A 25329-nucleotide genomic window follows, 5' to 3' on the forward strand; every position below is an offset into this window, starting at 1 on the left:
AACTACCGAGATATCGATATTTCATGAACGTCATCGTCGCATAATTGTACCAACTAAATACTTTATTCTTTATTTTGTTCGACATCCTTCAACAAAACAAGTAAAAAGTTAATTTGGTGTGTTTATTTCCGGTCTGCGCAGATATAACCTCTGTTTGTATAGGTCGTCATGACTCAGAACTTTCCAGTCGGATTATATTATTTCATCATGTTTCCGATGATCTCTAAACTTACAGGAACAGAGAGCATCTTTTCGTTATTTTGGTGAGCCAACCAACCTTACAGAGGCACAGCCTTGGAAGGAACACAGAGCTTTAGCCGGAAAGGTAATGCAATGGTCATTCGGTAGTCAAAGTATGCTGACACAACTTGGTTGTTTAAAGAGCTATAATGTCTATAATAAGCATTTAGAACTTGGTCATTCAGTATGATCACCTTCGTGCTTAAAAAACTTCAAACAAACAAATTTTGGAAAGTATGGAGCTAAAACCCTGTAGAGACAAAGAGGCTTGAGGTGACAAGCTTACCAAAGCAGGAGCGCGCGAATAGAGGAATCAGAAGAATTGGTCTTAATTCAGCCATTGTTGACGAGTAAATGTTATTAGTACTTGTTCAGTTCAATTGACTAGTGTTACCAAAGAAAGAGATCTTTGCCGCAGTATGTCGATATATCTTTCTACTGAGAATATCTCATTTTAATAGGTTAAAAATATAATCAATGAATCAAACGAATGAAAGCGTGAGAAGATTACTTCGCGGAAGCATCGGTTAATAATTAACTTACCAATTGTTATCAACGAGGCGCAGCTAAGTTGACTGTACCTATTAATTAAGAAGACGAGTATTTGTGAAAGTTTAAAAGGTTTAAATCTTTTAAATTTTTTACAAAGACGCTAAACTTTTTCGACTTCAGGTAATCTTCAAGTAATCTGAATAAACAGCTCATCTTTTTTTAGATGTTCCGTTTTTTTTCAGACTGATGAGTAAAAATATATGCACTCACGGCTCTGTAACATGGGAATGGCCCGAGTACTCAGCATTCTTGTCATCTTGTGCATCAACAGGGGTCATTGCGGTAGGTAGAAAAAAAATCAGTTCTTTAGTTGTTCACATTGAAACCATTAGAACCTGATTTTTAACTTTCTTTTTATGAAACACAAAACGTCAGTAAGTAGTAGTTAAGCTTTATGGCAGCCCCCGGGGCGGGGGGGGGGGACTCCCTATAATGGCCTTTACGGGGAGGCTCCGCCCGAAAGGGGTACCTTTTTCAGGCTTCAGGTATATAAAAGGGTAGGGATTTCACAAGTTTAGGTATATTAAAGGGTATGGAAATCTGACATTTAGGTATTTAAAAGGGCCTTTAATTAAAATATTTCGAACAGACGCAACTTTAAAAGCCGGAAAACTTCCTGTTTTAAGTCTGTGTGATGTCATGTAGGTATATGAAAGGTGTCCCTTTTTTCAATAAAAGGTATATGAAAGGGGTACCTTTTCTGTCAAAATGGTATATAAAAGGGTAAGGGGTCGGATCTCAGGGCGGAGCCTCCCCGCCAGCCAGTACCAGTACCTCAGAGTCCGGCGCCTTACTGCAGTTTCCGAAAGATGAGGTAGCAAGGACTGGTGCTACAGTCCCTGGATATGATATGCCAGTTCATGGCAGGTTAAATCCTATAAGCAATAACCATTAAACCCAGCCCCTCCATCCCTCCCCCTCCCACACTTCCCACAAATCGACAAATATGGTTATTATCCTATTCTTGGTTTTCATGTTACGTCATAAAATTCTGAAATCAAAATTCACTAGGCCTACTAAATTTTCGTTGTCATTAGACGTAAGATAAACTAAAAATATATCTTTTTGCAAATTTCCAGATCGATAGTGTCATTCGTTTTTTAAACAGAGCATTTTGAATATTTGAGTTCTCCGTCGTATGTGACATCAAGCTAAATGCCGTGACAAAGCTGTTTTGCTTTTAAAAAGGCCTTTCCTTTCCATTTTTAGCAGATTGAACATTTCAGCTATAATAAGTGGTGTTTATGTGAAACTGTACTAGCTCATGAGCCAAAGATTGCCGCTGTTGTAAACAGCACTGAGTTCCAGATGGTTTCTCTGACATCACGGCGGCCAAATTTGTGTCCCTCGGAAGGACACAGTTATGGCATCTCCATACTAAGCTTTATAAATTTGCGTGGAAAGGTTCGGCAAATAACTAGCAAACGGTACACCGCACAGACCTGAAACTTAGAGAAATTGTTTATCTAGTTATCGTCTATAATATTTGAAATTTATAGCTTCTGTAGTTGAATGGTTTCGAACTTATTTTTTGACAGTGAAAAGCAGTAATAGACAATAACATCACGATTTGGCGCAAAAAATTTACACTGATATTCCGCTGACATTATCTGTTCTGAGAAGGGAACGGTTTCTGAGAACGAAGCTCGGGGAAAACCGGTATTTTCGAGGAACACATATTGTCCAAGAACAAAATATTAGTGCATACGTTTGAAGCAAAAAATCTAAGTAAATTTGTATCTTTGTATGATCATTTGCCTTGTTTAACTGCAACGGTTTTTGTGATGTTTTATTTTAAAATGTATTCCTTTGTTGTAATTGTAATTTCTCTTTTTATAAACAGGAAATAATTATACCCAAGTAGAGATTAATTCGAGGTGGGTACATTTGATTTTGAATATATATGACTAAGTTTCATTGTTCAACTCTAAAATCTATGGCACTGCCCCACTGTTTAAAAAAACCGTCTTTATTTTACGAGGGTAGCTAGCACGAACAGTCTTTCGACTGACAAACCTGTGTCCCTCGGATTCCCGATCGAATTGGTGTTGATTTTTGTGGAGGGAGGAAAACCGGATAACCCGGAGAAAAACCCTCGGAACAAGGACGAGAAGCAACAACAAACTCAACCCACATATATGACGCCAGGTCCGGGAATTGAACCCGGGTCACATTGGTGGGAGGCGAGCGCTCTCAACACTTCGCCATCCCTGCTACCCCCAAAGATTGAAGATAACTAAGATATAGAAAGCAAGTCGCTCACTTCTTGACCTTCCTGCCTTAAAGGGACTGTGTCACGGCTGAGTTAAGTTTATTTTATTACGTTTTGCCAAATACTCGCTATGAAACTTAATGGTCACAAAGAAATTACTTCTATGGATCTATAAATGAAAAAACCATAGCTTCATTGCAACCAAATGTGTCTCCCGGGCGTTGTAATTTAAAGTTACAAGCAAACAAGATCAACTTTGGAAACTGTTCAGCCCAACAGTAGCTCAATAACCTATATCGTAATCCGTTTCAATCTTCGTCGCTTTTGGCCATCCGTACCTTCTTTTGCATTTTGTGTGTTATTGAAATGTTAACGTTCTTTCATTGTTTTTAGAGGTTATTTTAATATTTCAACGAATTTGACGGTCATTTCCCATGCCTCATGATCGATCAATTTAGCTCAAATCCGTGACACAGTTCCTTTAAAGGTCTTTAAATTGTAACTTCTTCCTTCGCATGACAAGTGGGTATTGTTTTTTAGCAGCTGTGTACCAGCAGTGCCACCAGTAAACGCTACAGCACAAAATTCCTCTTGTATTTTTTACAACTACGCTGTCAAAGACGGTGTTTGCAAGAACATCATCACAAGTCTGTACGTCTTTGGTGGTAAGAGTACACTGCAATATGGTGAAAGGCAAACCAATACATTCAAAAGTGCCTTCGACATCGATCGCATTCAAATATCGGAGAAGTGCAGACCAGTCTTGACTGACGCGATTTGCCGTTATTTTTTCCCGCAATGTGATACATCACTAGCCAAGCCTCAAGCCCGCCCAATTTGCCGCAAGACCTGTGAATATATAGACCAAGATATATGTAAGGAAGAAACGATTTTTATCAGGCAAGCAGCGGCAGCAGCTCCACAACTGAGGAAATACTTGCTAATTATAAATTGCACTTTATACGACGCGGCAAAAGGAGGTGATGCCCCTGAATGCTATCAATACCATTTTATACCAGGTGAGTGGGACTCTAGATAGTAAGCAGTCCTTTTCTTAAATTTCCTCACCTTCTTTTCACATTTGATTTGACCCCCTGATTGACAAAGTTCCGTCATTTTTCCAAAAGAAGCAATTTTACGTTTTACTCTGATCTTCGACGAAAATCAGAAGCCTTTTAGGAGCGCGTTCCATTTGTGTCAAAAAATCTTTGGGAATTTCCGGGAAATGCAACAGTACAATTTTTCAAAAACACAATACCTTATTACATGAAATTTTCGCGACACGTTAATTTCGCGAATTTCGAGATTCGAAAGAAATCGCGAAATTAAAGTGACGCGAACAATTAGTGTCGCGAACATTACATGACGCGAAAATTAAGTGACTCACATTATGTCAATAATTAAGACAAATAAGTTTAGTGCCACTGAAGGAAGGAATTAAAAATCTAAATGTATGTTGTCGTCAATTGAAACAAGAACAATGACTCATGCACTTACAAGCATAACCTACTTGTAAACATTAACTGCTCTGTTGTAGCTATTGCCGAGATTTAGTCCCACCATTGCTTTTTTGTTTATTTTGACTTTATTTTTTCATTAATGAAGTCCTTTTTAAAGGAAATGTAAATTGTGTCTTACTCAAAAACGCGAAATTAAAGTGATTCAAAATACAAAATTTTCGCAAAATCGCCAAATATACGCACTTCAAAATCGCGAAATTAACGTGTCGCGAAAATTTCATGTTATAAGGTAGTACGGGATGGGTGTGTACCATTTGAAAACTTTTCAGTAGAAAGGACCTTTCATTTTATTTCCCACCGGAACAGCATCAAGGAGCATGGACAGCATGGTAATCGCGCGAAAAGAACAAATGGTAGAGTAATAGAGCAGTTTTCAATTGAGTGCCGTAAAACCAAAACCAAAGTATTTACTCTGGCCAATCACAAAGGACACAGACAATCCAGTGAACCAATGAAAACTCGAAATTAAGCATGTAGCTGGCACGAAGCGCGGGAAAACGTGCGCGAGCGAGTCACGATTGGTTTTGGTTTTAGTCATTTTGATTGGCTGAGAAAGTGGCGCGAGATTTTTAAACCAATCACTAAGCGTAGTAATGCAAAACCAAAGCAAACGCAATTAACTTTCGACACTCAAGTGAAAACCGCTCTATTCCGAGTATTTTCGTCGGTAAAAACGAGAAAAAGGTATACCTCCTCCAGTGGGATGGCCTCCTGCGCAGTCGTTCTTTGGACTCATCAAGCGTGACGAGCCCATTGATCGTCTGCGTAGGAGGCTACTAGTGGGACGGACCATTCTATTTGTTGTTTTTTTTTTCACCGAAACAACTGGTTTCTCTGTACAAATGGAAAGCTCTAGATCCCTTGATAGTTTTTTCACCTTGCATTTATCTGTTGCTATTTAAAAATATCTCTGTACATCTACATGGGATATGGCGTCTACAAAATCAAATAAAAATAAATCAACTTTGTTTAACGAGGGCTGCACATAACAGTCTTTCGACTGACAAACCTGTGACCCTCGGATTCCCGATCGAATTGGAATTTAGAGTTGTTGGTTTTTGTGGAGGGAGGAAAACCGGAGAACCCGGAGAAAAACCCTCGGAGCAAGGACGAGAACCAACAACAAACTCAACCCACATATGACGCCGGGTCCGGGAATCGAACCCGGGCCACATTGGTGGGAGGCGAGCGCTCTCACCACTGCGCCACTGCGCCATCTCTGCTCCCAAACGGCCTTGTAATTTAACTGTCATCTTACAGAATTGGATGACGTCACTTCTCTACATAGCTGACTAAGCGAGAAGTATAAAATATTGCAATGAAAAATCACAATACCATAAACGTGTCTTTTTTTTTATTCAATACAGGCGATGATACAAAGAGCACAGGTCGGTGTTTAAAGTTTAATTTGTTGTTCTTTTATTAACAAATAACGTTTAATACTTGTTTTTTTCTGTAAATATATGACGTTATAGCTGTATATATTCTACACTTCGTCGAGGGTTAAGCTAAAGACAGTGTGAGAGGAAAAATGGCAAAAAAATAAATTACCTTTATTTAGACATTTAATTCAGTCGACCATTCATAACACATTTGAGTTAATCACAAAGTGAATATATGAAAGACATATATTATCACATTTGAGTTTACTTAGGGACGAACCATTATTTTTTTGGAGGGGGGGGGGGGGGAATGAAAAATATTGAAAAAAATGGTTTGCAGAGCCTGGAAAGACAAAATAAATTGTTTGCAAACACGATATGTATAACAAAAAATAGTAAGAATTTCGAAAAAAATGTTTGCAGAGGTTGCATAAACTAAAAAAAAAGTTTGCAGAGGAAAATTTTTCATCCCCCCCTCCAAGAAAATAATGGTCCGTCCCTTATTTCTCTGTTAAATGTTTGTCTTTAAGTGGTTCTAGTTTTTAACTCAGTGAACTGCGTAAAATCGAGATATCTACGTACAAAACCTTAGTTATGACCATTTTTTTACACTGAGCTTAAGTCAGTATATAATTGGTTGTAGACTGTTACCATGGCATCGGAATTGGTTACCGTGGCAACGTAAACATCACCCGGTCTGGTCGTACTTGTCAGGCATGGAACTCACAATGTCCTCATCGTCACTGGCGGATTCCTGAAGATGTCGCTGTTGGGCAGAATGACTCCAATATGTGTCGTAACCCAGATAGCAGTGCCCCGGATGGACCTTGGTGCTATACCACTGACCCTAAAGTTCGATGGGAATATTGTAATGTGTCTCGATGCCCTCCAAGAGGTTTGAATACTTTAGAAATGTCGGCATACGTTTACGAAGAGATAAAAACGAGATAATTTCAGTGACGAATTAAGAGGACACGATAAAAATAATATAGTTACTATTACACTGATTTCTTTATATATGACTGACTCGCTAGTACCCGTTAATTTTAAAAATAACTGCAAGCCCGAGGTTTAAACAGATTAGAGTATCGATCGATAGTTGGAGAGAGACTGGCATCGCCCCTAGAAACTGTCAAAGGCATTCTGAGAAACCAAGCCACCTACCAACCTTTACCTACCTTTAAGTCCAATTTGCTGCTTTTTAGGGTCTTATCATTCACTAAGAGGGGTTAAACGAAGTCTTTGCCTTGACACTAACACTATGATACTTTTATTACATCCACCTGACTGTGACAGTCTTAACTGCATATTCATCAAAATTGAACCTTTTGTTGCTTTATCTCAACAGTACCTGAACAAGCTCCTACCTTCCTAAAAGGCTATCCTCTCAATTCAACTGCCATTCATGTGTCCTGGAAAAGCCTGCCTCCGTCCCGTCATAAAGAACAACTGCTGGGTTATCGGGTAAAATACCGACGGCTCAGATCACAGGTGGATAAACAAATGAGTATCACAAGCAACTTCACAGAGACGGTCATTACAAGACTTGATGCACAGACTAAATACGAGATTGAAGTCAATGGATTTAACGAAATTGGTCATGGGCCATCTAGCAAGATCCTCGTTGTAAAAACCGCTTCATCTGGTATGCTGGAAATCTCGTGTTTTCCACTTATTAGGATTTATTTTTATAATCATAGATGTGTTTATATAGAGAGGAGTAATACCTTATCTTTTATATGTTTCACATTTTTCACAACAGTGCAAAGGCAAAAGCAATTTCATGGTCTAACCCTTCCCATTTTAGACTTTTAAGAACGACACCTAAATTCTCCTTAGCAATTTTCACCATTTCTACCCACTTTAGTTGAGATAATTTGTCATCTCGTTAAATCAATTGTTGGAAACTGATCAGATCAACTCAGTAATTTTATTAAGTCTGACTTACTGATTTGACCAGCAGTTGGAGCATTGGTGCATAGTCTCTCAGTCACTTCATTGAGTCATCATCATCATCAACCTTTCAGTATTTAAACACGAAAATATTTTTGACAATAAAATGGTCTCCCAAAGGATCGTGTAACTTTAAAATACAGCGTGCGTTTTTTTATCGTTTTCAACGCTTTTATTTTTGAAACCACCTAATTTGGATTTTCTCCCCTACTCCATCCTTTCCACTCTCAGCCAAAAATTAAGCTGCGTTCGACGTCACATTTTGTCTATTTAAGCTCATTTAGTTTCACGTTATTACTGACAATGTGCCTTTCTCGTTTTTTTATGTTACAATGCATTTGTGTTGAATTTTTCAGGTGAGGTGACTGTTGGTCTAAATTTTCAGTTGGTGATAGATACAGATTTTAATACAGATCTTCTGAACCGAAGTAGTAACAAGTTTATGGCATTGGAAGAAAACATTAAAATGACGGTAAGAAAATTTTATATAAAACTATCACAGAAAAAAAATCTCAAAGCCTCAGGTCTCTGCGGTACGGCGTTTCTGAGTTATTTGCCGGAACGATTCGGGTGACTTAATAGAGCTTTGTATGGAGACGCCATATTGGTGTACAACTTTGGTACACCAACATGGCGACTGCAAAACAGCCAAACTATCTAAAATCCCCTTTTGCGATAAAAGCGCTTGCTCTTCGCTTGTATACATGCGCATAAACACATCTCCTAAGACGTTTTAAATGTTTAAAGTGCTGAAAACCATAAGAGAAAACCTTTTTTCACTCAGACAGCTTTTTCGCGGCCACTTTCTTTGTGTCACGCAAGGTCAAAATTTAACATGCTGTATTTTCAAAACGAGAAATACTACAGGGCTGAGAACTTGCAAAAAGATTTATTTCTAGGTCATTTTTATTCTAGTGTAGATAAACATTCAGGAGACCTCGCGTTTTTGAGTTTAGAATTTTATGACGTCACATGCAAACCAAGAGCTTCCCAAATCGTTGTGGGTGCAAAACCATGAGCCCTGGCAGTCAAAAACCGTTCAACGAGTTATTTAAATTACATACACATTATTAAATTTATATTTGAAATTGAAGAAATTTTCTTTTCTTTCTAGATAAAACGTCATTTCAATAAATCATCCATTTTTATGATCTATGACGTCAGAGTTTTGAAGTTCAGGTAGGTTTACACCACAGCATACTGATTTCTCTCCCCCACCCCCCACCCCCCCTTCTTCGGGATAGCACCACCCCACTACCCTACAATCTCTCAATTCCCAACGTCCTTATAAAGAACATTGCACTTCAAATAGAAATAGACAATGAGTTTGTTTGCAAGCTGAGTGCAACGGCCGAACATAGTGAATTTATTACAGTATATTTTTCATCTGATTCTTTAAGTCACTTCCTGTGAGCTCATTTCAATTCCAAACAGTTTTGTTTATGCCGCTTATAAGCCCCTCCGGTTACAGAGCGTTTTCACTCACATGACCAGCAGCCATATTGATTTACTAAAACAAAAGACTATTTTGCGTAAAAATAGAGTTTAATTCCCGGAGGAATGGTTTGGTACACCAACATGGCCGCCGTTCCTTTGTATAGGAACACCAATATGACTGCCGTGACGTCATATGAAAGCGCTCCTATAAGCTTTGCCAGCCATAAGGTTACTCAAAACCCCTTACGATGTTGTATAAGCCCAGAGCTTAGAAGCGGCATTTTACGGTGTCGCCCGAATCCCACCCTAACTGTTGTGTGCTCGCACCCGAAAGGATCAAAAACACTCGTCTTTACAAAGTGAAAAATACGAACTGCAAGCAGTCTACATCTTGTATTCACTTTGCTTAAAATCGTCAACAGTCAAGCGTTTCTGTTTTTTTTTCTCAGCATGGGAAGTGTGCAGGCCGACATCCAGGTCTTAGCCGTAATAAATACAATCACGACAGGAAAGGTTGAAGCCCTTAATCATTTAGTCGAAGGACTTGACTCTGCAGTGGGGAAAGTACTTAATGTTACTGCTATAACAGTTCTAGGTAAGCCAACAGGAAAAATTGGATGGTCTTTAATGGTGCTTTTTTTGCATGATACTTAGCAAGAGAGGATCCTCTCTTGTACTTAGTAATAGGCGTTTTCTTTGTTTCTTCGGGAAAGAGAATTTCTGTAAGAGGGGCCTGAAGGAGTAAAATGGGAGCTGAGATTTGGGCAAATTTTCACTGGGAAAACGGGATTTGGGTCACCGAGACTAGGAATCACAAAAAATCAACATTAGGCTGGAAAATGGCATTTATATTACCCCACCCCCACCCCCACCCCATAAAAGACCCTCCTGTGGCTTTGATGATTAATTTTTACTTTTGTATAGGATATGGAATAAGGTGCAATGCAAGACCATGTAATAGAGTCCTTTCAGCTCTTCACTGGTTTAAACAGGTTTTAAAGGAAAAAGTCGTGTTTTTTTTTTCGTTTCTTCGCAAAACAACATCACCAACAACAGATTTTGATGCATTGGGTTCTGCAAAATTTACATTTCGTAAGATGAGGGGCGGTGAACTAATACCTACCTATACCTATACCTATATCTCTCCATGCCATAAGGCACATAAGGCTTTGACATTCTCTTTCCACCCACTACGATTTGCTGCAAGGGCTCTGACATTCGCCCATGACTGCCACCCAGCTGTTTGCCTTTCATCTTCAACCATCCTCCTCCATGTTGTTTTCGGTCGACCCGGTCTTCTTCTCCCTTCTGGCCTCCACTCCAAAGCTGTGACACAATGTTCCTCTCTGCCTTTCCTCATTATATGACCAATCCAGTTCCATCTTCGGCGTCTGATCTCATCGCTCGTTCTGTTCACTTCTGTGTTCTCCTGGATTTGTTGGCGGGATATGGTCTGAGGCCACCTTATTCTTAGAATCCTCTTCATGCACTTGTATTGGAAACCGTCCAGCTTCTTTGCTTCTGTTTTCGTAAGTTTCCAAGCCTCACATCCATACATCAAAACTGAACTAATGCGTGGTCCTAATGATATTGCTTCATTTCGAGCCTGTTGACAGTAGAGGTTGGAGTAAATGGAAATTGGAGAACTGTTCTGTCAACCGGACAACCTGCCTGCAACAGATTAGTATCTTTTTGGGGGTGGAGGGGGGAGGGGGGGGTGGGGTTTGTAGAATGGGGGGCGAGGAGTACTGCATTATTTTTTCCTGCTTAGGGCTAAGCTTCATCCACGTCGACTACCAGACCCAGTTATCAGCAGGCGTTTTCAACTTGCCATTGATGAAAGGCAGAAATGTTGCATTGACATCGTACTTTGTTTGGTTTCTTATAAGAAAAACCTCAGCCACCAGAAGACTTGAAAGTAACAAATGTACAAACACGATACATCACATTGAGCTGGAATCAACCAAAATATGGCAGCTTATACAGGATAAACAACTACACCATCGAGCGAAAGAAAGATTCCTTGGACAACTTCACTGTGATAGAGACACTGCCATACTCTCGAAAAGGAATGACGATGAAGAATTTAGAACCCTCAACAGAGTACACTTTTCGAGTGTCAAGCAACAACAAATATGGAAGATCTGATGGTGTTTTCATAACACAAAGCACACTACATGGTAAGCATTATTATCATAGTGGTAATTTTGGCCTGAGATTTATTTGCTATGTAACAAATTAGCGATTCGTGTAAGTCAAACATGTAGCAATGGGCATTTGCATTAGAACAATATACAGTGCATGGAACCCCGATATAACGATCTTCGATATAACGATGAATATGCTATGTCCCGGCAAAAGTTACAGCGAAATGTATGGGACAGAACCCCGATATAACGATATTCCCGATATAACGATGAGAATTTAGCGGACCGAGCGTAAAATCTTCCCCGATATAACGATATTATAGTATATCAGTACTACAATTTAAATAAAAAATTGAATGTAATACAAAGCTTTCAGTTGAGGATCCCTCTTTATCCTCCTAATTCTCTCAATTTTAGTATCTTTGACTCCTTCTTGTGACCAAACATATACGTCGCCGGCCGATGCCTTTGTTCCTGCGTTTTCCTATAACTTTAATTATTTGAAATAATGTGAAGTAAAAAATTACTTTTTGATTTTACCCCGATATAACGATATTTTCGGCTATTTTACGGCCATATCGTTATATCGGGAGTCTCGCTATAACGATATGCCAAGATATAACGATATAATTTCACTACTCCCTTGGCATATCGTTATATCGGGGTTGCACTGTACTAAGATCAAATATTAAGAAAGCGGGGCCCAGGTCTCACTGACACATAATGTAATACTGCCAATCGATATTTTTCTCACAGTAAATGCTTGAACTCATGTCAGATCAACTCTTTCACTCCCCGTAGTGAATTTCAGCATCATGTTTGACCACTCAATGAAAATTGTATTTTCATGTGTGTAGACATCACTTTTGCTCGTTACTAAAGATAAACTTTCACCACCAATGTACCGATTCTGATTCTGCCATCATGTTTGTAAGAAAGGTCGGTATCAACCATGTTTTCCTTTTCTATTCACAGACAGGTTCATCCGGGATCTGGTGCTGATTATCGTGTTACCGCTGACCTTAGCTGTTCTGTTTATTGTGATTGTTTGTGTAAAAGTTCGACCAACTTGTAAATCAAAACCAGAGAAATATGAGGTAATCTAGTCGATTTTAAGTTTCTTTGTGGGTTAAGAGGCTATAGTAAAATAGTATATTAAATGTTCACTGCATTTTGTTCTAATTCTAAATTGCTATCAATGAATATGGTAATAAAAAAATTAAAACTACGGGCTTTTTTTTCCTTGTCTAGACGCAGCTTTCAATGCGTTTCACGGGAGGAGATTGGCTTGAACTACCCACATCGAATATTCAACTTCAAGAGAAGTTAGGAGAAGGTGCGTTTGGCGAAGCTTACAAAGGTTTGGTACGGACGAACGGGCAATGGCAAAAATGCGCAGTGAAAAAGCTTAAAGGTAACCAGTTTATGTAAGGCTACTAAGTTCCTCAACTCGCTATAAAGTTTCCCTGTATCTCTTAGAGCATCCTAATACAGTGGAACCCCGATATAACGATATGCCAAGGGGGCCGTAAAATAATATCGTTATATCGAGGAATCGTTATATCGGGGTTCCGTCCCATACATTTTACTATTGCCGGGACATAACATATTCATCGTTATATCGGGAATATCGTTATATCGAAGATCGTTATATCGGGGTTCCACTGTAGTTAGCGAAAATTAAAATCATGGTTTAGACTCCCGTCTGGGACTCTTCTCTCTTATTAAAGGAGCTATATCAGGAAATTTAAAATCATTTTTCCAGTGTATAAATTGAAAAAATGAACTTAAGCTCAACACTGTAGTTTTAAAATGGAACAATACGTAACAAATAAACACTAACCGAAAATAAACAAGAATTGTTTTATGCCTGAGAAAGATTAAGATAGATTACGATCAACAAACTTGACTGAAAGATGGCCCCCCCGGGGGGGGGGGTATTCCCATAAATTTCGGATAGGGGTGTGACGCCCAGGTTCTTAAACCCTGACCCTATTTAAGGATAAAGAAAGCGAAAATTGATACCCTTTTTAAGGCCCAAAACTGAAAAATGACACCCTATTTAAAGGAAGAAGAAACGTTCCGTGACGACGCAAATAACGGCTATCCGCGCACAGCAAAACACAAATCTTTATAAAATCAAAATCGCTTTACTAACACTTGAACGGATGCCTTTTTACGTTTAGCTGGGCGTTTTTTAGCTGATAGAATTTAGGTACCCTATCTAAGAATCACACCGGGAACACATTGCCAAAAGGAGCAATAAAGATACCCTATTTAAGGACTGAGAACCTCAAAAACCATACCCTATCGGGCGGCACATACCTATATAGCCCATATATGGGAGTACCCCCCCCCCCCTCCCTCCCCGGGAAGATGGCTCGTCCGTAGTGTAGCTTTATAAAGTAACGAGTCAATTTACGTGTCATTTAGGTGATGAACTGTTGTACACGACGCCGGCGTGTAAACGTATAAAAGTAACAGATAATATTTATATCAAACAAACAAACGAAGACAAACAAACAAAACGAAATTTTGTTTTAATTAAATTAGTTTTTTTTTTTAATTACAGAGAATGCCACAGAGAGGGAGAGGCGGGACTTGATGAACGAGCTACAAATCATGGTCACAGTTGGTGAACATCCTAACGTCATAAGTCTTATTGGAGCTTGTACAAGGAGCGGTAAAGATAATAAAGAAATAATTTGAAAGTATCTTTGCTCGGCCCTGTTGGCTACCTAGTTGAATTTAAACAAGGTTGTTTTATATAACTTATTGAGCATCAAATTAGACCTGAAATGCTATAATCTGAATGCAATTTAATTTGCGAACTTCATTCTTATGAAAAGTTCAGGGAATTGGCGTCAACGTGGTCAGTTTAGTGCTTTATTTACTAAGCATTTTAACATTGTAACCACAAACAGGCCCAATATTGGTGGTAGTTCGCTTGGCTGAGAATGGCTGCTTGTTACATCATTTGAAGAAAAACAGGAAAAACCCGTATGTTAACGTACAAGAGACGAGTAATTTTACTCACATCGACGAATTGAGGATCGCAAGAGACATAGCGAATGGAATGTTGCACCTCGCCAGCAAAAAGGTAACTTATAACGAGTAACAAAGCGCAAAGCGTACATAACATATTTACACGTATTAACATGTATTCATTTATTTTTATAACTTAATATTGTCAAACACTTTTATCATGAGCCTCGGGCTCGGGAGACTGGGCAACTTCTCCCTGTGTATTTTTGACATTAAATAAATTACCTTACCTTACCTTACCTAAAACAAACAAGCACAAGCGCTAACTACACCAAGTGTAGGACCTGTTAATACTGAACTAATGAAAAGGTGGGCATTTCAGTTGTGGGTGATATTTAACAATGATTCTACGAGCGCGCGTTGGATATGAGTTGGCTATAACGAGCTCCCAAGCTGTTTTCGTTGACGTGTATCGGCTACCATATTTGTGGTCAATGTTATATGAGCTTATATACCATTGGCTGTCAACCAATCAAAACGCAGGAACTGCAATAAACCATTGCTAGTTTTTAATAAAAGGGTGATATTTGAAGCTTACGACAGAAACACAAAAAAGGTTGTGCGATAACAAAACTGGTCTCAAATCGAAGGCAATCTGAAATAAAGTTTTCAATGGGGTTTTAAAAAAACAATTGTTAATATGCCGCCATTTTGATTTAATGACTAAGGTAGGGTGTGTCATATTGACCATATAACAAAGGACAACTGTGTGACGTCACAAAATCCAAGATGGCGTCGAGCCGGAGATTGATAATAGAACACCCTCATAGAAAATGTATTAGATTTATATGTAATATATTTTCTTATACTGATATATAATATTTTCTAATACTGATATTTCAGCTTAAACGGTAATTTGTTCCTGCATTCGTTATGAGTAATTGTTCTGTTGTTTTCCAGTGTGTCCATCGCGATCTTGCAGCAAGAAACGTTCTCCTTGACGAGAACAATGTTGCCATGGTTTCTGACTTTGGCATGTCAAGGGATGTGTACGAAAGTGGTGAATACGAGCAAATATCTGGGGTAAAAGTATTTATTCAATTTTTGTTAACATAAGAATTATTAATATGAAATTATGTAATTAATAATACATAGTTAAAAATAATGTATTGTTCATTCAAAATATTTCTCCGTTTCTGATTGGCTTTCAATTCCAGGATCATTCCGGCTAACTGGCTCGCACAGACCAAATTTGGAAGAAGGTTCTATTATTGGACGATTGATGGTATAATTATTGGACGATTGACGGGATTGACCTGCATTGGTTTCTTTGTAAAGGACAAGTTATTTCTTTTTTATCAGAATTTCTTTTGTTGTTATTTTTGTTTCTTTTCTTCATAAGGGATTGATGCCAGTTCGTTGGATGGCCATTGAGTCGTTGGAGGATTATACATTCAATACCATGACAGATGTGTAAGAGAAAAGCAACATGTTACTTGAGACAGAAGATCTAAAAATGATATTTGCTTTAGTGTAATAGCATACTTTAGAGCTGATCAGTGCGATTTAAATGATTTTTTGTCCATTTACTGTTTTTTATTTACCATATTACATGTTGTTAGTGTGGGTCAGAATTCCTATAAAATAAAAGGAGAAAATGATTATGTTCCGTAATTCTTAGATCAGCAACACGGATGCACTTTTTTGAGAGTCGAGAACATTAAAAAACAGTATTCTTAGGCAAACGGTTACGGGACAGCATTGGAAAAACTCTAAGAAGGAAGTACAATGAAAGCCTTTGAAGTTGTTTTCCTGTTAGCATTAAAGTATTTTCATCCTTTTTGGTCGCTTCTACATCCATCTTTTGTCGCGCGATAACTAAAATTCGTTATATCGAGGTACATGTTACGTTTGGGCTTACGGATTGTGGTCGTTATAACGAGGATTTCGTTATATCGAGGTTCGTTATATCGCGGTACTGTTCCATACATTTTACTGTAACTTTGTCCGGGCTGTAGAAAATTGTTCGTTATACCGAGGGCTTCGTTATATAGAGGTTCGTTAAATCGAGGTTCCACTGTACAACTCTTTAGACTTAGGGGTGTTAATTAACACGTGTATAATAAGCGCAATAAAACTTTTCTTTTGTAGATGGTCATTTGGTGTGGTATTGTGGGAGATAGAGACTGGAGGTAAGGCAACTACTGTGTTCATGCCAGCTTCCTCGAACTACCAATTAAATTATTAGTAGGGGGGGGGGGCTCAGAGTGTTGGACACCCCCCTACTGCTTGGAGGGTCCGGTCCGTGCAGAGTGATACAGCACGCAGCACGCAAACCTTCTAACTGTATATCCCCTTTTTACGGTTATCTGACTGGAACGTACCAAAGCGTGGCTCAAGTGATATCTAATAATAACAACGGTTTGAATGTCGCGGCCGTACAACAAATTTACTAAAGGACAATTTTTGAAAAGTTGTGAACGAAAGGCAGCCTAAAGCAAACTATTAACATTCAATTCTTGTATGCGGCAACTTAACTTCATGCGAGCATCGATGGGAAAAGCCGATTTTCATTGCGGCGCTTCTTCACATCCGCAGTATGATACGCGACCTTTGTACCTTGACAAGGTAATAAACTGTAAGCTCGCCTACACCCCGGTAAACTTTTCTTTAGTAACGGTCGTAGCGTAGTAGTGGTGTAGTTAGCCTGTAAGCTGTACGTTAGGCCCAGGCCAGCCTTGTATTTTTGCCATTTGCAATAAAAACTTCAGGCTGAAGCACTTTCAAGATGAAATGGAATGTGACGTATCTTTATAAATCTCGCAACTATTCATTAGTCCAGTCTTTTGCAATGGGATCAAAACTCATCTAACAAGACACCCCTCTGTAACAGACCTGGTGGAACCCGACCTGGTGGGTTATTTTGCCCTCCCTGGTGGAAATTTGACCTCCCTGGTACCTGGTGATTATCTGAAAAATCCCTGGTCGATTTTTTTCCTCCCCGGTGAAGAATTTTGTTTACCTGGTCAGGAAAAACCAACCAAAATCTTTATGCTGGCTTAAATAAACAAAAAAAAACGACGCGCAGCAAAAAGATAATTTAATAATTGACTATAACTCGATGTCAATATAGCAAAAAGTAATTGTTAACTTTTACTGATTGTTTTCGTCGCTTGTTCTGCTGTCATGCACGTCACTGAAGAGAAGAAACAGATATGTTTCCTTTACTGTATGTATTACGAGCTTGTGAATGATTCAGAGCGATTTGAACAGCGCGCGCGGCCCAAGATAAATGTGTGGAAGTATTTTTGACCCGGCTTTTTACAGCGTTTTATCGAATAACTACGCAGAGGATAATCAGCTTGACCCACATAATTCTTGGTGAGTATTAAGCGGCCTTTTCCCTTCGATTAAGCAGCCTCGAGCAGTTTGAGAGGCGCTTGCGGATGTATAAAATATCATGTTTAACTTTGCAGTCCGCCGGCACAATGTGATGTAAAATATACGCCAGTTATTCAAGTACATTCAAGATCATTCAAGTGGCGTATTGCGGTAAATTTTAATTAAGCTGCCTCAAAATGTAAGTACTGTCTAAATAGAACTTTGTAGCTTTTACCTACATGAAACTATTGATGCCAACGGCTGGAGCCCGGGGCTGGAGGACAGCAGTCATTAATTAACACATATTTTTCGTTGCTCGCTAAATCCAAAAAAGAGATAATTTATTCGACATGTAAAAAATATAAGCAAACGGTTCTCGTATTTAGATTTTTTATGCTTTGACCTTCTAAAAATGGATCAACGAATAAGGGCCGGCATATTGAACATTTTTCAACTTTAAAAGTAAACGGATGACACAGTTTAAATTTAGGTGCGCCCGTGCTAGGCAGCCTCTGGATCTGTCTTTAGCCTGCGAGCAGGCTCACCTTGGGGCACGCGCGAATATATCTTGGTGCACTCGCGAGTGGAGAGGCGCTGATTCTGTCTCTTGACGCTAGGCTCTTTTGATAATAAATATTTATGCCATTTACCTTCTGAAAAAGTAATTAAACTTGTATTCAGATTAGCAGGGCTAGGTTGACGTTCAAACTAGGGAGTCGAGAAAATAATTATACTAAATTCCACGAAAAAATCTCCCAATTTCTTTGAAAAACTATCGAATATCTGGCTGAATAAACGCTTACCTAGACTTTCTCAAAGTCCTTCGACGCGCAATTTAGGAATTTTTAGTCGTTAATGTATGTTTTGGCAGGTGTAATTCGTCGAGTACAAAGTTGATTGCCTGGTGAAGCGCGTCCAGTTTCCCTTCCAAAAATAAGACGCTTTGATTTTAACTGAAAAGGTCTAGAAATAATCGTGGTTTTTTAAGTTTACTTTTAGGTGCCTATATGCATATGAAACTCCCTTTAAAACGCACGAAATGTGATTTCAGCCTGTCTATTTTTTTCAAAATTTCCCGGGGAGGACCCCGAGTAGCTAGCCTGTGAATAGGCTCTCGAGAAGGATTACGCGAGCGAAGTGAGCGGAAGAGCTCCCGAGTAGCTTACATCTTCGGTGTTCACACGATTGCATCTTTTACATCCGTCGTTTCGTCGTTTGCATCTTTCAGAACCGTCGTTTCAAATCCTGCTAAGAACTGGAAAAGTAACATGCATCAAAAGGAAGTGTAATCATTTTCAGGCGATGATGTCAGTCCATCACCTTATATCATAAGGTTATTGGCGGAATTTGTTCTTCTGTTCGTCATCGCTTCTGCATGCATTGCTTGCCTTGTTTGATGCCCTGATGGACAAAAACGTGCATGCGAGAATTTCAGAGGTTTTTAGGAAAATATCCCCGGCGACTGCTTCAAGCCCAAGGGTAGACATTTTAAAGTCGTTCGCTTCTCGTTTCTCGTTTCCGCGCTCTGTGTGCTCTTCTCTCTTTGCGCTTGCTGAGCTCGACTTGTAGGCAAGTCTAGTCCAAGGGTGAACTAACCATGTCAATAGTGTAATAGTAGGGCAACTCGTTGGCTCATTGCGACAATTATTTGCTAAATTTGACCCATTGCGGATCTAGTGGCGGTATTCACCGTTCGATACAAAGAACTCACGGGGATCTCAAAACGGCCCGTTTGTCGTTTCTATGTTACTTTAGTTGTTTACGTACAATGCGAAAAAAAAAACGACGGTGTCATCTACAGCCCTTAGACGACATCAGTGCGGAAAATTGTGCACGATAACCCCGCTAAGTTTATTGCATACTGGCTCACAGAGTTTGCATCAATAATTGGTTAGATTTAATATATCATCACCCTCCCTGGTGGAAAAGGTAATCAACCTGGTGGATTTTTGACTGCCCTGGTCGATTGTGTGTTGAAAACCTGGTGGAAAATCAGGTGTCACCAGGTCTGTTACAGAGGGGTGTAACAAGTGAAAATCTCTCCCGCCCCACCTTGAAAAGCGATCCTGTTGCCCAGACCTAAAGCCCTGTTTGGTTTATTTTAAGATCCAACGAACCTACCAATACCTACCGGGGCGAAAACCAGCCTACAGGCCTGTCGTAGTTGTGGATAATGGACAGCATGCATAAGTTAGTTATACATTGTGTCATTTTTCCTTTTAGGTAAAATGCCGTATTCCGGTCTTGGAGGGATGGAGGTTGTAGAATTTGTCAGATCAGGGCAAAGACTAAAGCAACCAGATGGATGTCCAGACGAAATGTAGGTAAAGCCTGCTGTCGAGCCAAGTGGCTCACGGGCCGGAGCTTATCCCGGTTTCTGTAGCATTTAGAGGCTAGGAGTATTTCTACTCCCCCTGGATAGGATGCTAATCCATGGCAGGGTTACTCCCCAGCAGTAAATTCACCAGTACCCATTTATACACCTGGGTGGAGAGAGGCACTATGAGGGTAAAGTGTCTTGCCTAAAGACACAACGCAGTGCCCCGGCCAGGGTTCGAGCCCGGACTGCTCGATGGCGGAGTCCGGTGCACTGACCATTAGGCCATCGCACCTCCCACAAGCGAAATGTGAATCACTTTTAAGATAATTTTGACTGTCTTCTGAAGACGTGTGGTAGTTGGGCTATGTGGACATGTAAAACTTGAAAAATGCCAGAATTTCGATTAGATCGGAAAGTCGATTCTGACAACGTGGAAAAGATGTTCAGATATTCTTAGCATTTGAGTAATGTAAAATATCATTTTCTTGCCATAATAACAGTTACGAGATCATGATGTCATGCTGGCGTCCAGACCCCTCACTTCGCCCAAAATTCAGCGAGCTTGTGACGTCATTGGAACAGGAGTTAGAAAAGAAAGGAGTAAGTATTGGGAAGTAGTTGTTGTTGTAGCTGTAGAGGTCGCTCTCGTTATTGCTAATATTCAGCTGATATAGCTGTCGTGCATATTTAGTGCATTAATGAATTTTGAAAAAGAACTGAAACAAACTTAGTATTAATTTTTAATGGAGAGCGCGTCACGCACCACGCACATTGAATTCGGACGTTTCACACTTGCGTTACAGAAGCGCTTGTTAGTTGAATCGGTTCTCATCCTTGTTCATGAAGTCTTAGTTATTGTCGTGACATAAGTGGGCATCGTTGTAGGCTTCCCTTCCAACAAGATATTGTGTTCATACTGTTCAACCATTATACATCATACCGTAATGATTCGATTTAGCGCCCTCCTTTCAATAAGCGCCCCCTTCCGAATAAGCGCCTCCCTTCGAATGTGTTTTTGTAAATAAGCGCCCCTATTCCAATAAGCGCCCCCATTCTTATTAGCGCTCCCATTCTTATAAGCACCCCTATTCTAATAAGTGCCCCTATTGTGGATAACTGGCCCTACTGAAGTCACTGACGCCAACTAGATAAACTCCTGACCGTTCACCGTACAGTTCATGTATATATTTACTGTTAAAATGAAGAATTATTTTAAAAGTAACTGAACTTTTAACAATTTCTAACTGTAACAGTTCCTGTTATTATAAGATACATTTGGTTGTTTCTCAAAAAATTAAATAAGCGCCCTGTCCCGAATAAGCGCCCTGTCCCGAATAAGCGCCCTGTCTCGAATAAGCGCCCTCCCTTGAGGTGCCAAAAGTAAATAAGCGCCCTGGGCGCTAAATTGAATCATTACGGTACGTATCAAATGTTTTTACATTGAAATTTGTGCTTACTCTTGATCTCATTTTTTATATTTTCTGTTTTGCCAGGATTCTCTGAAGAACAAAAACCTTGTAGCTGAATCTCAAGAGAGCGTAAATTTGGCAGCGGAGGTTGATAACAAAGAATTCGAAGAGAAACCCACTTCCCTTTACCTTAACAATTAAGGGATAGTGATCCATTGTCTGAAAGTGACAAAATTTGAACCACAACTTAGCGTTAGGAAAGCAATAACAACACACAACCATTAATATCTCAGTATTTTCTTGTTACGTTTTAATAACAAATTTAGCTCGGGTCAATCGTTAGACTGAAGGACCTGATCAAAACCGAATTCTCGTAAAAAAATTATTATAGGAAACGTGTGAAAACAGTAAAGGAGAAATTCCATTTTGATCGTCTGTAGAATAAAATAAAATTGGGTTATTGAATACATTTTTTACATGAGTTTTATTAAAGTATGAAGTTCCTTTACTTAGTCTTATCTCTTGTTCATCCCTCGTTTAACAAACCTTGTTTTAAACAAAACACTGACAAGGATTGTTTGGGACTTCTTTGTACACGGCCTTGGAAATCGTTCTTATGTTTTTCTTATAATTGTTCAACCCGGGTCTAGTTTTCACTACAGCAAACTGAACCAACCAAAGAGCTGTTTTCAATCAAGGGTTGAAAGTAATCCGAAACTGCTTTAGTTTTGCACTACGTCACTCACTCAATCAACCAATCAGACGCACCACCCCCCCCCCCCCCCCCCCCCCCAATTGGCCTTGCGCGTTTTCACGCGCTTGGCGCCGGCTACATATGTTTGTGTTCTCATTGGTTCGCAGTTATGTTTACGTTTTATTGCTGTCGCTTTGGTTTTGCGCTCTAAGCGCAAACACAAGAGTATTAAGATGTTTCTTGTGTTTCCATTTAACAACATTTTAATCTGGGGCTCCCGTTCTTGCGCGTATGTTTGAAAACCAGTCTTTATAATTCTGTTACTCTGTTTTAACAGTTCACAACCTGTATAGTTTAGTCTGCAAAAGTCCTTATTCCGATATTACGCGAAACAACATTAGAATAATATCTTCGCATTAGAGTGCTGTTAATAAGCTGTACGAGCCCAACAACATCAGTTGTTTCATCGCAAGTTGTTCTGGATATAGTTTTCTTTGCATTCGCAGCTCCCTCCATCAAAATATACAAATATGTGTTACAGTAAAGGCCTGTTTATGTGGAGAAGAGTTGTCCCTGGTAGGAGGGTCACCTTTCAAACATTTCATTATAAATAACAGCGAGGTGTTTACATCTGTAATCATAAAATTGTCTAGGGGGGCAAGATAACAAGGGGTAGAGGCTCCCTCGTTTTGAAAGTAGAGTCAACTTTTTTTCTCGTATAAAAAAAATTGGACATGATTGACTCGCCCATCAGGGAACTCGGGACATATAGAGCATACACGAAACCGAGAGGGCCACGATTTGGCTTGGTCAGCAGGGACAAATTTTTCTTCATGTAAACGCTCGGTAAAAGATGGCTCGGGTTTGAGGGTAACTCTCATACCGGGGCCAACTTCCCCCCATATAAACAGGCCCTAAGATGGTATACCCATGGGTACACAGGGAAGCAATTCGGCTCTCAAGTTTCTAATGGCAACCGCACGCTTTCACGACCATGTTCGTGTACTTTTTGAGCACCACATTGTTGCTGTCATCGAAGTAGAGAACCGAAATAGCGGTGAGCTTGGTAGGGGAGCAGCACGGCTGAGGTACCACTGTCGGGTTCATGAGATGAACCAGCGTCTGCACAATAGCGTGGTTAGTAGCGTTCATATGCGCACTGAGAGGAAATGAGCATTCTCCGAAGCAGAAGAACGCGGAGTACCCCTCCGGTGCAATGATCCAGTCCTGCCACCCAAGCCGCTGGAAACTGACATACAGCATCCGACGACTGCAGCTTTTAGAGCTGGAGCTCTTGTAGCTCCCGCCAACGTTGGTAAATTGCGGTCCGAGAGAACGAGGCGAGCGACGTGGACGCGGTTTCTGGGCGTAAAATTTCTGATATGTTACATGTTGTTCGCCGTCATTAGTGTAGAAGGAGACTAAAAACGGACGTTTTTCCTGCGGACCGTGAAAGCCCACAAAGCCGGCACTTGATGCGTTCAATTCGACTCCTGCAAACGTTTGCACCGAAAGTTCTATACCATAGTTTTGATTCGCTTCCTTGGCCCAAGCTTTCCCAGCGGGGGTGACATCAAATGCCTGCCAACCCGATTCCCAGCTTCGAAGCACACGGGTGTCCAGGAGCTCAAGGTTTCTTGCGGGCGTGATAACCTTGATGGTAATAAAGAGTGAATGATTAAAGAGTAAGATTGCGGTAGATTCGACAATTCTGTCCTTTTATTTATTATGAGCTCCAAACTTCAAACTGGCAGTGCAACAGTCTTTTATCGGCAAAGTTAAGACCACATAACAAACAAGGATAATCTCTGAGCACTTTCAGCTCGATCACTGGAAGTCGTGAAGTAAGGTTTTTATTTTCACAGTTCAAAGTTCGATACATTACCGATATCCTGACGATTAACTACACGTTTATTGGAGCTTTACCAAAAAAGTTCTACGTGTTTGAAAATAGCGATATACGGACTTGTGGGCGCCATTTGTCAAAGCACTTCGGTTCGGATGCGTAACATTTCAAAAGTAAAAACACCCGTTTACCTGAGGAAATGGGAATATGTTTACACTCAGTAACTACAGTCGAAGCTCTCTTAACGGACACTCTCGTAAGCGGACAGCTCTACTTACGGCCGCCTTGTTTGAGACCCCGTTTTAACACCCATATAAACTCTGTATTTTTACATTCTTGTAAGCGGACATTCCCGTAAGCGGCTGCGGACACTTTCAGAGATTACGACTTAGACTTTTTCTATGTTTTTAAGCTCCCGTAAGCGGAGACCCAAAAGAAAATCCTATAAACAACCTCTGTATCTTGTTTTTTCTTATTAACTTTACATCGTCGTTCGTCACAATGATTTTAAAGTAATTTCAGAACCATATTTCAGTGTTTGTTTTGTCATCATCCACGTCTGGTTACATTTGAAACACCACTTGTTAGCTGGGCAAGCTCCCTAAAGCGGCCATCTATCCCCGTACAAATGACGTACAAATGTAGTGGTGTCTCAGCCAATCCAAGAAAAGTAACCTGACATAAAAATTTCCTTAAGAAAAAACACATAAAATACCTGAGTGGCTGGGAACAAACAAGACTACAAAACTGCCGTATTTTTTGCGAGTGCGCTCGGTCTTCGAACGAAAGGTCTGGAACCAATGTCAATTGGGACCTTGCCTTGCGCCTTCGATAAGCGATTTAAGAGAAAAAAAAAACGACTGTTTTGCAGTCTAGGAACAAACGTTACCTGATACAGTTTAATAAGGTACGTGGAATTCCTCCATGGGGTATTTGCTCCGCTGAAAATCTGTTCTTTATAAATGCGGAATTCTGCAGCAGTTATTTTTTCGCCTGGTGGAGTCTCCATGATGAATCGAAATGTAGCGTGCCGCTTGGAAATCTTTGGCCGCGCGCCTCTCACTGTGAATACAGAAACACACATAATTACATAACATAACCTTCACGGTCCCTTTTTTCCGTGTACCGTAATGATTCGATTTAGCGCCCGGGGCGCTTATTTACTTTTTGCACCTCAAGAGAGGGCGCTTATTCGAGACAGGGCGCTTATTCGGGACAGGGCTCTAATTTAATTTTTCGAGAAATAACCAA

General features: G+C 39.9%; 2 protein-coding genes across 6 annotated transcripts in view; one reads left to right on the forward strand and one right to left on the reverse strand.

Moving 5' to 3' along the window:
* LOC144666103 (uncharacterized) lies at positions 1–22007 on the forward strand. 5 transcript variants are annotated; one of them, XR_013573120.1, is made up of 21 exons: positions 1–325; positions 975–1074; positions 2636–2669; positions 3545–4023; positions 5892–5912; positions 6550–6801; positions 7255–7551; positions 8216–8331; positions 8974–9038; positions 9746–9891; positions 11186–11476; positions 12419–12540; positions 12695–12857; positions 14016–14126; positions 14368–14543; positions 15389–15511; positions 15831–15901; positions 16580–16620; positions 20033–20133; positions 20630–20729; positions 21623–21661. XR_013573120.1 is itself a non-coding variant. In XM_078527456.1 (21 exons), exons 2-21 carry the CDS (start codon positions 993–995, stop codon positions 21737–21739), a joined length of 2898 nt encoding a protein of 965 aa, XP_078383582.1. In that variant the 5' UTR covers positions 12–325; positions 975–992; the 3' UTR covers positions 21740–22007. The 5 variants fall into 5 exon arrangements, 4 of the variants coding, with proteins under 4 accessions (XP_078383582.1, XP_078383580.1, XP_078383583.1 ...); XM_078527456.1 differs by having other exon boundaries at positions 12–325; positions 12701–12857; positions 20033–20129; positions 21623–22007; XM_078527454.1 differs by having other exon boundaries at positions 13–325; positions 20033–20129; positions 21623–22007.
* The window catches only part of LOC144666134 (bone morphogenetic protein 7-like), an 11168-nt gene continuing 7658 nt past the window's right edge, over positions 21820–25329 (reverse strand). The window contains exons 2-3 of the mRNA XM_078527492.1: positions 24968–25140; positions 21820–23885 (exon numbers count right to left, since the gene is read on the reverse strand). Of these exons, the coding sequence (XP_078383618.1) occupies positions 23199–23885; positions 24968–25140 (860 nt within the window). The 3' untranslated portion in view covers positions 21820–23198. The remainder of the gene's footprint in view (positions 23886–24967; positions 25141–25329) is intronic.

This window comes from Oculina patagonica, chromosome 9 (assembly GCF_052425735.1).
Source record: "Oculina patagonica isolate OP01 chromosome 9, crgOcupat, whole genome shotgun sequence".
NCBI lineage: Eukaryota > Metazoa > Cnidaria > Anthozoa > Scleractinia > Oculinidae > Oculina > Oculina patagonica.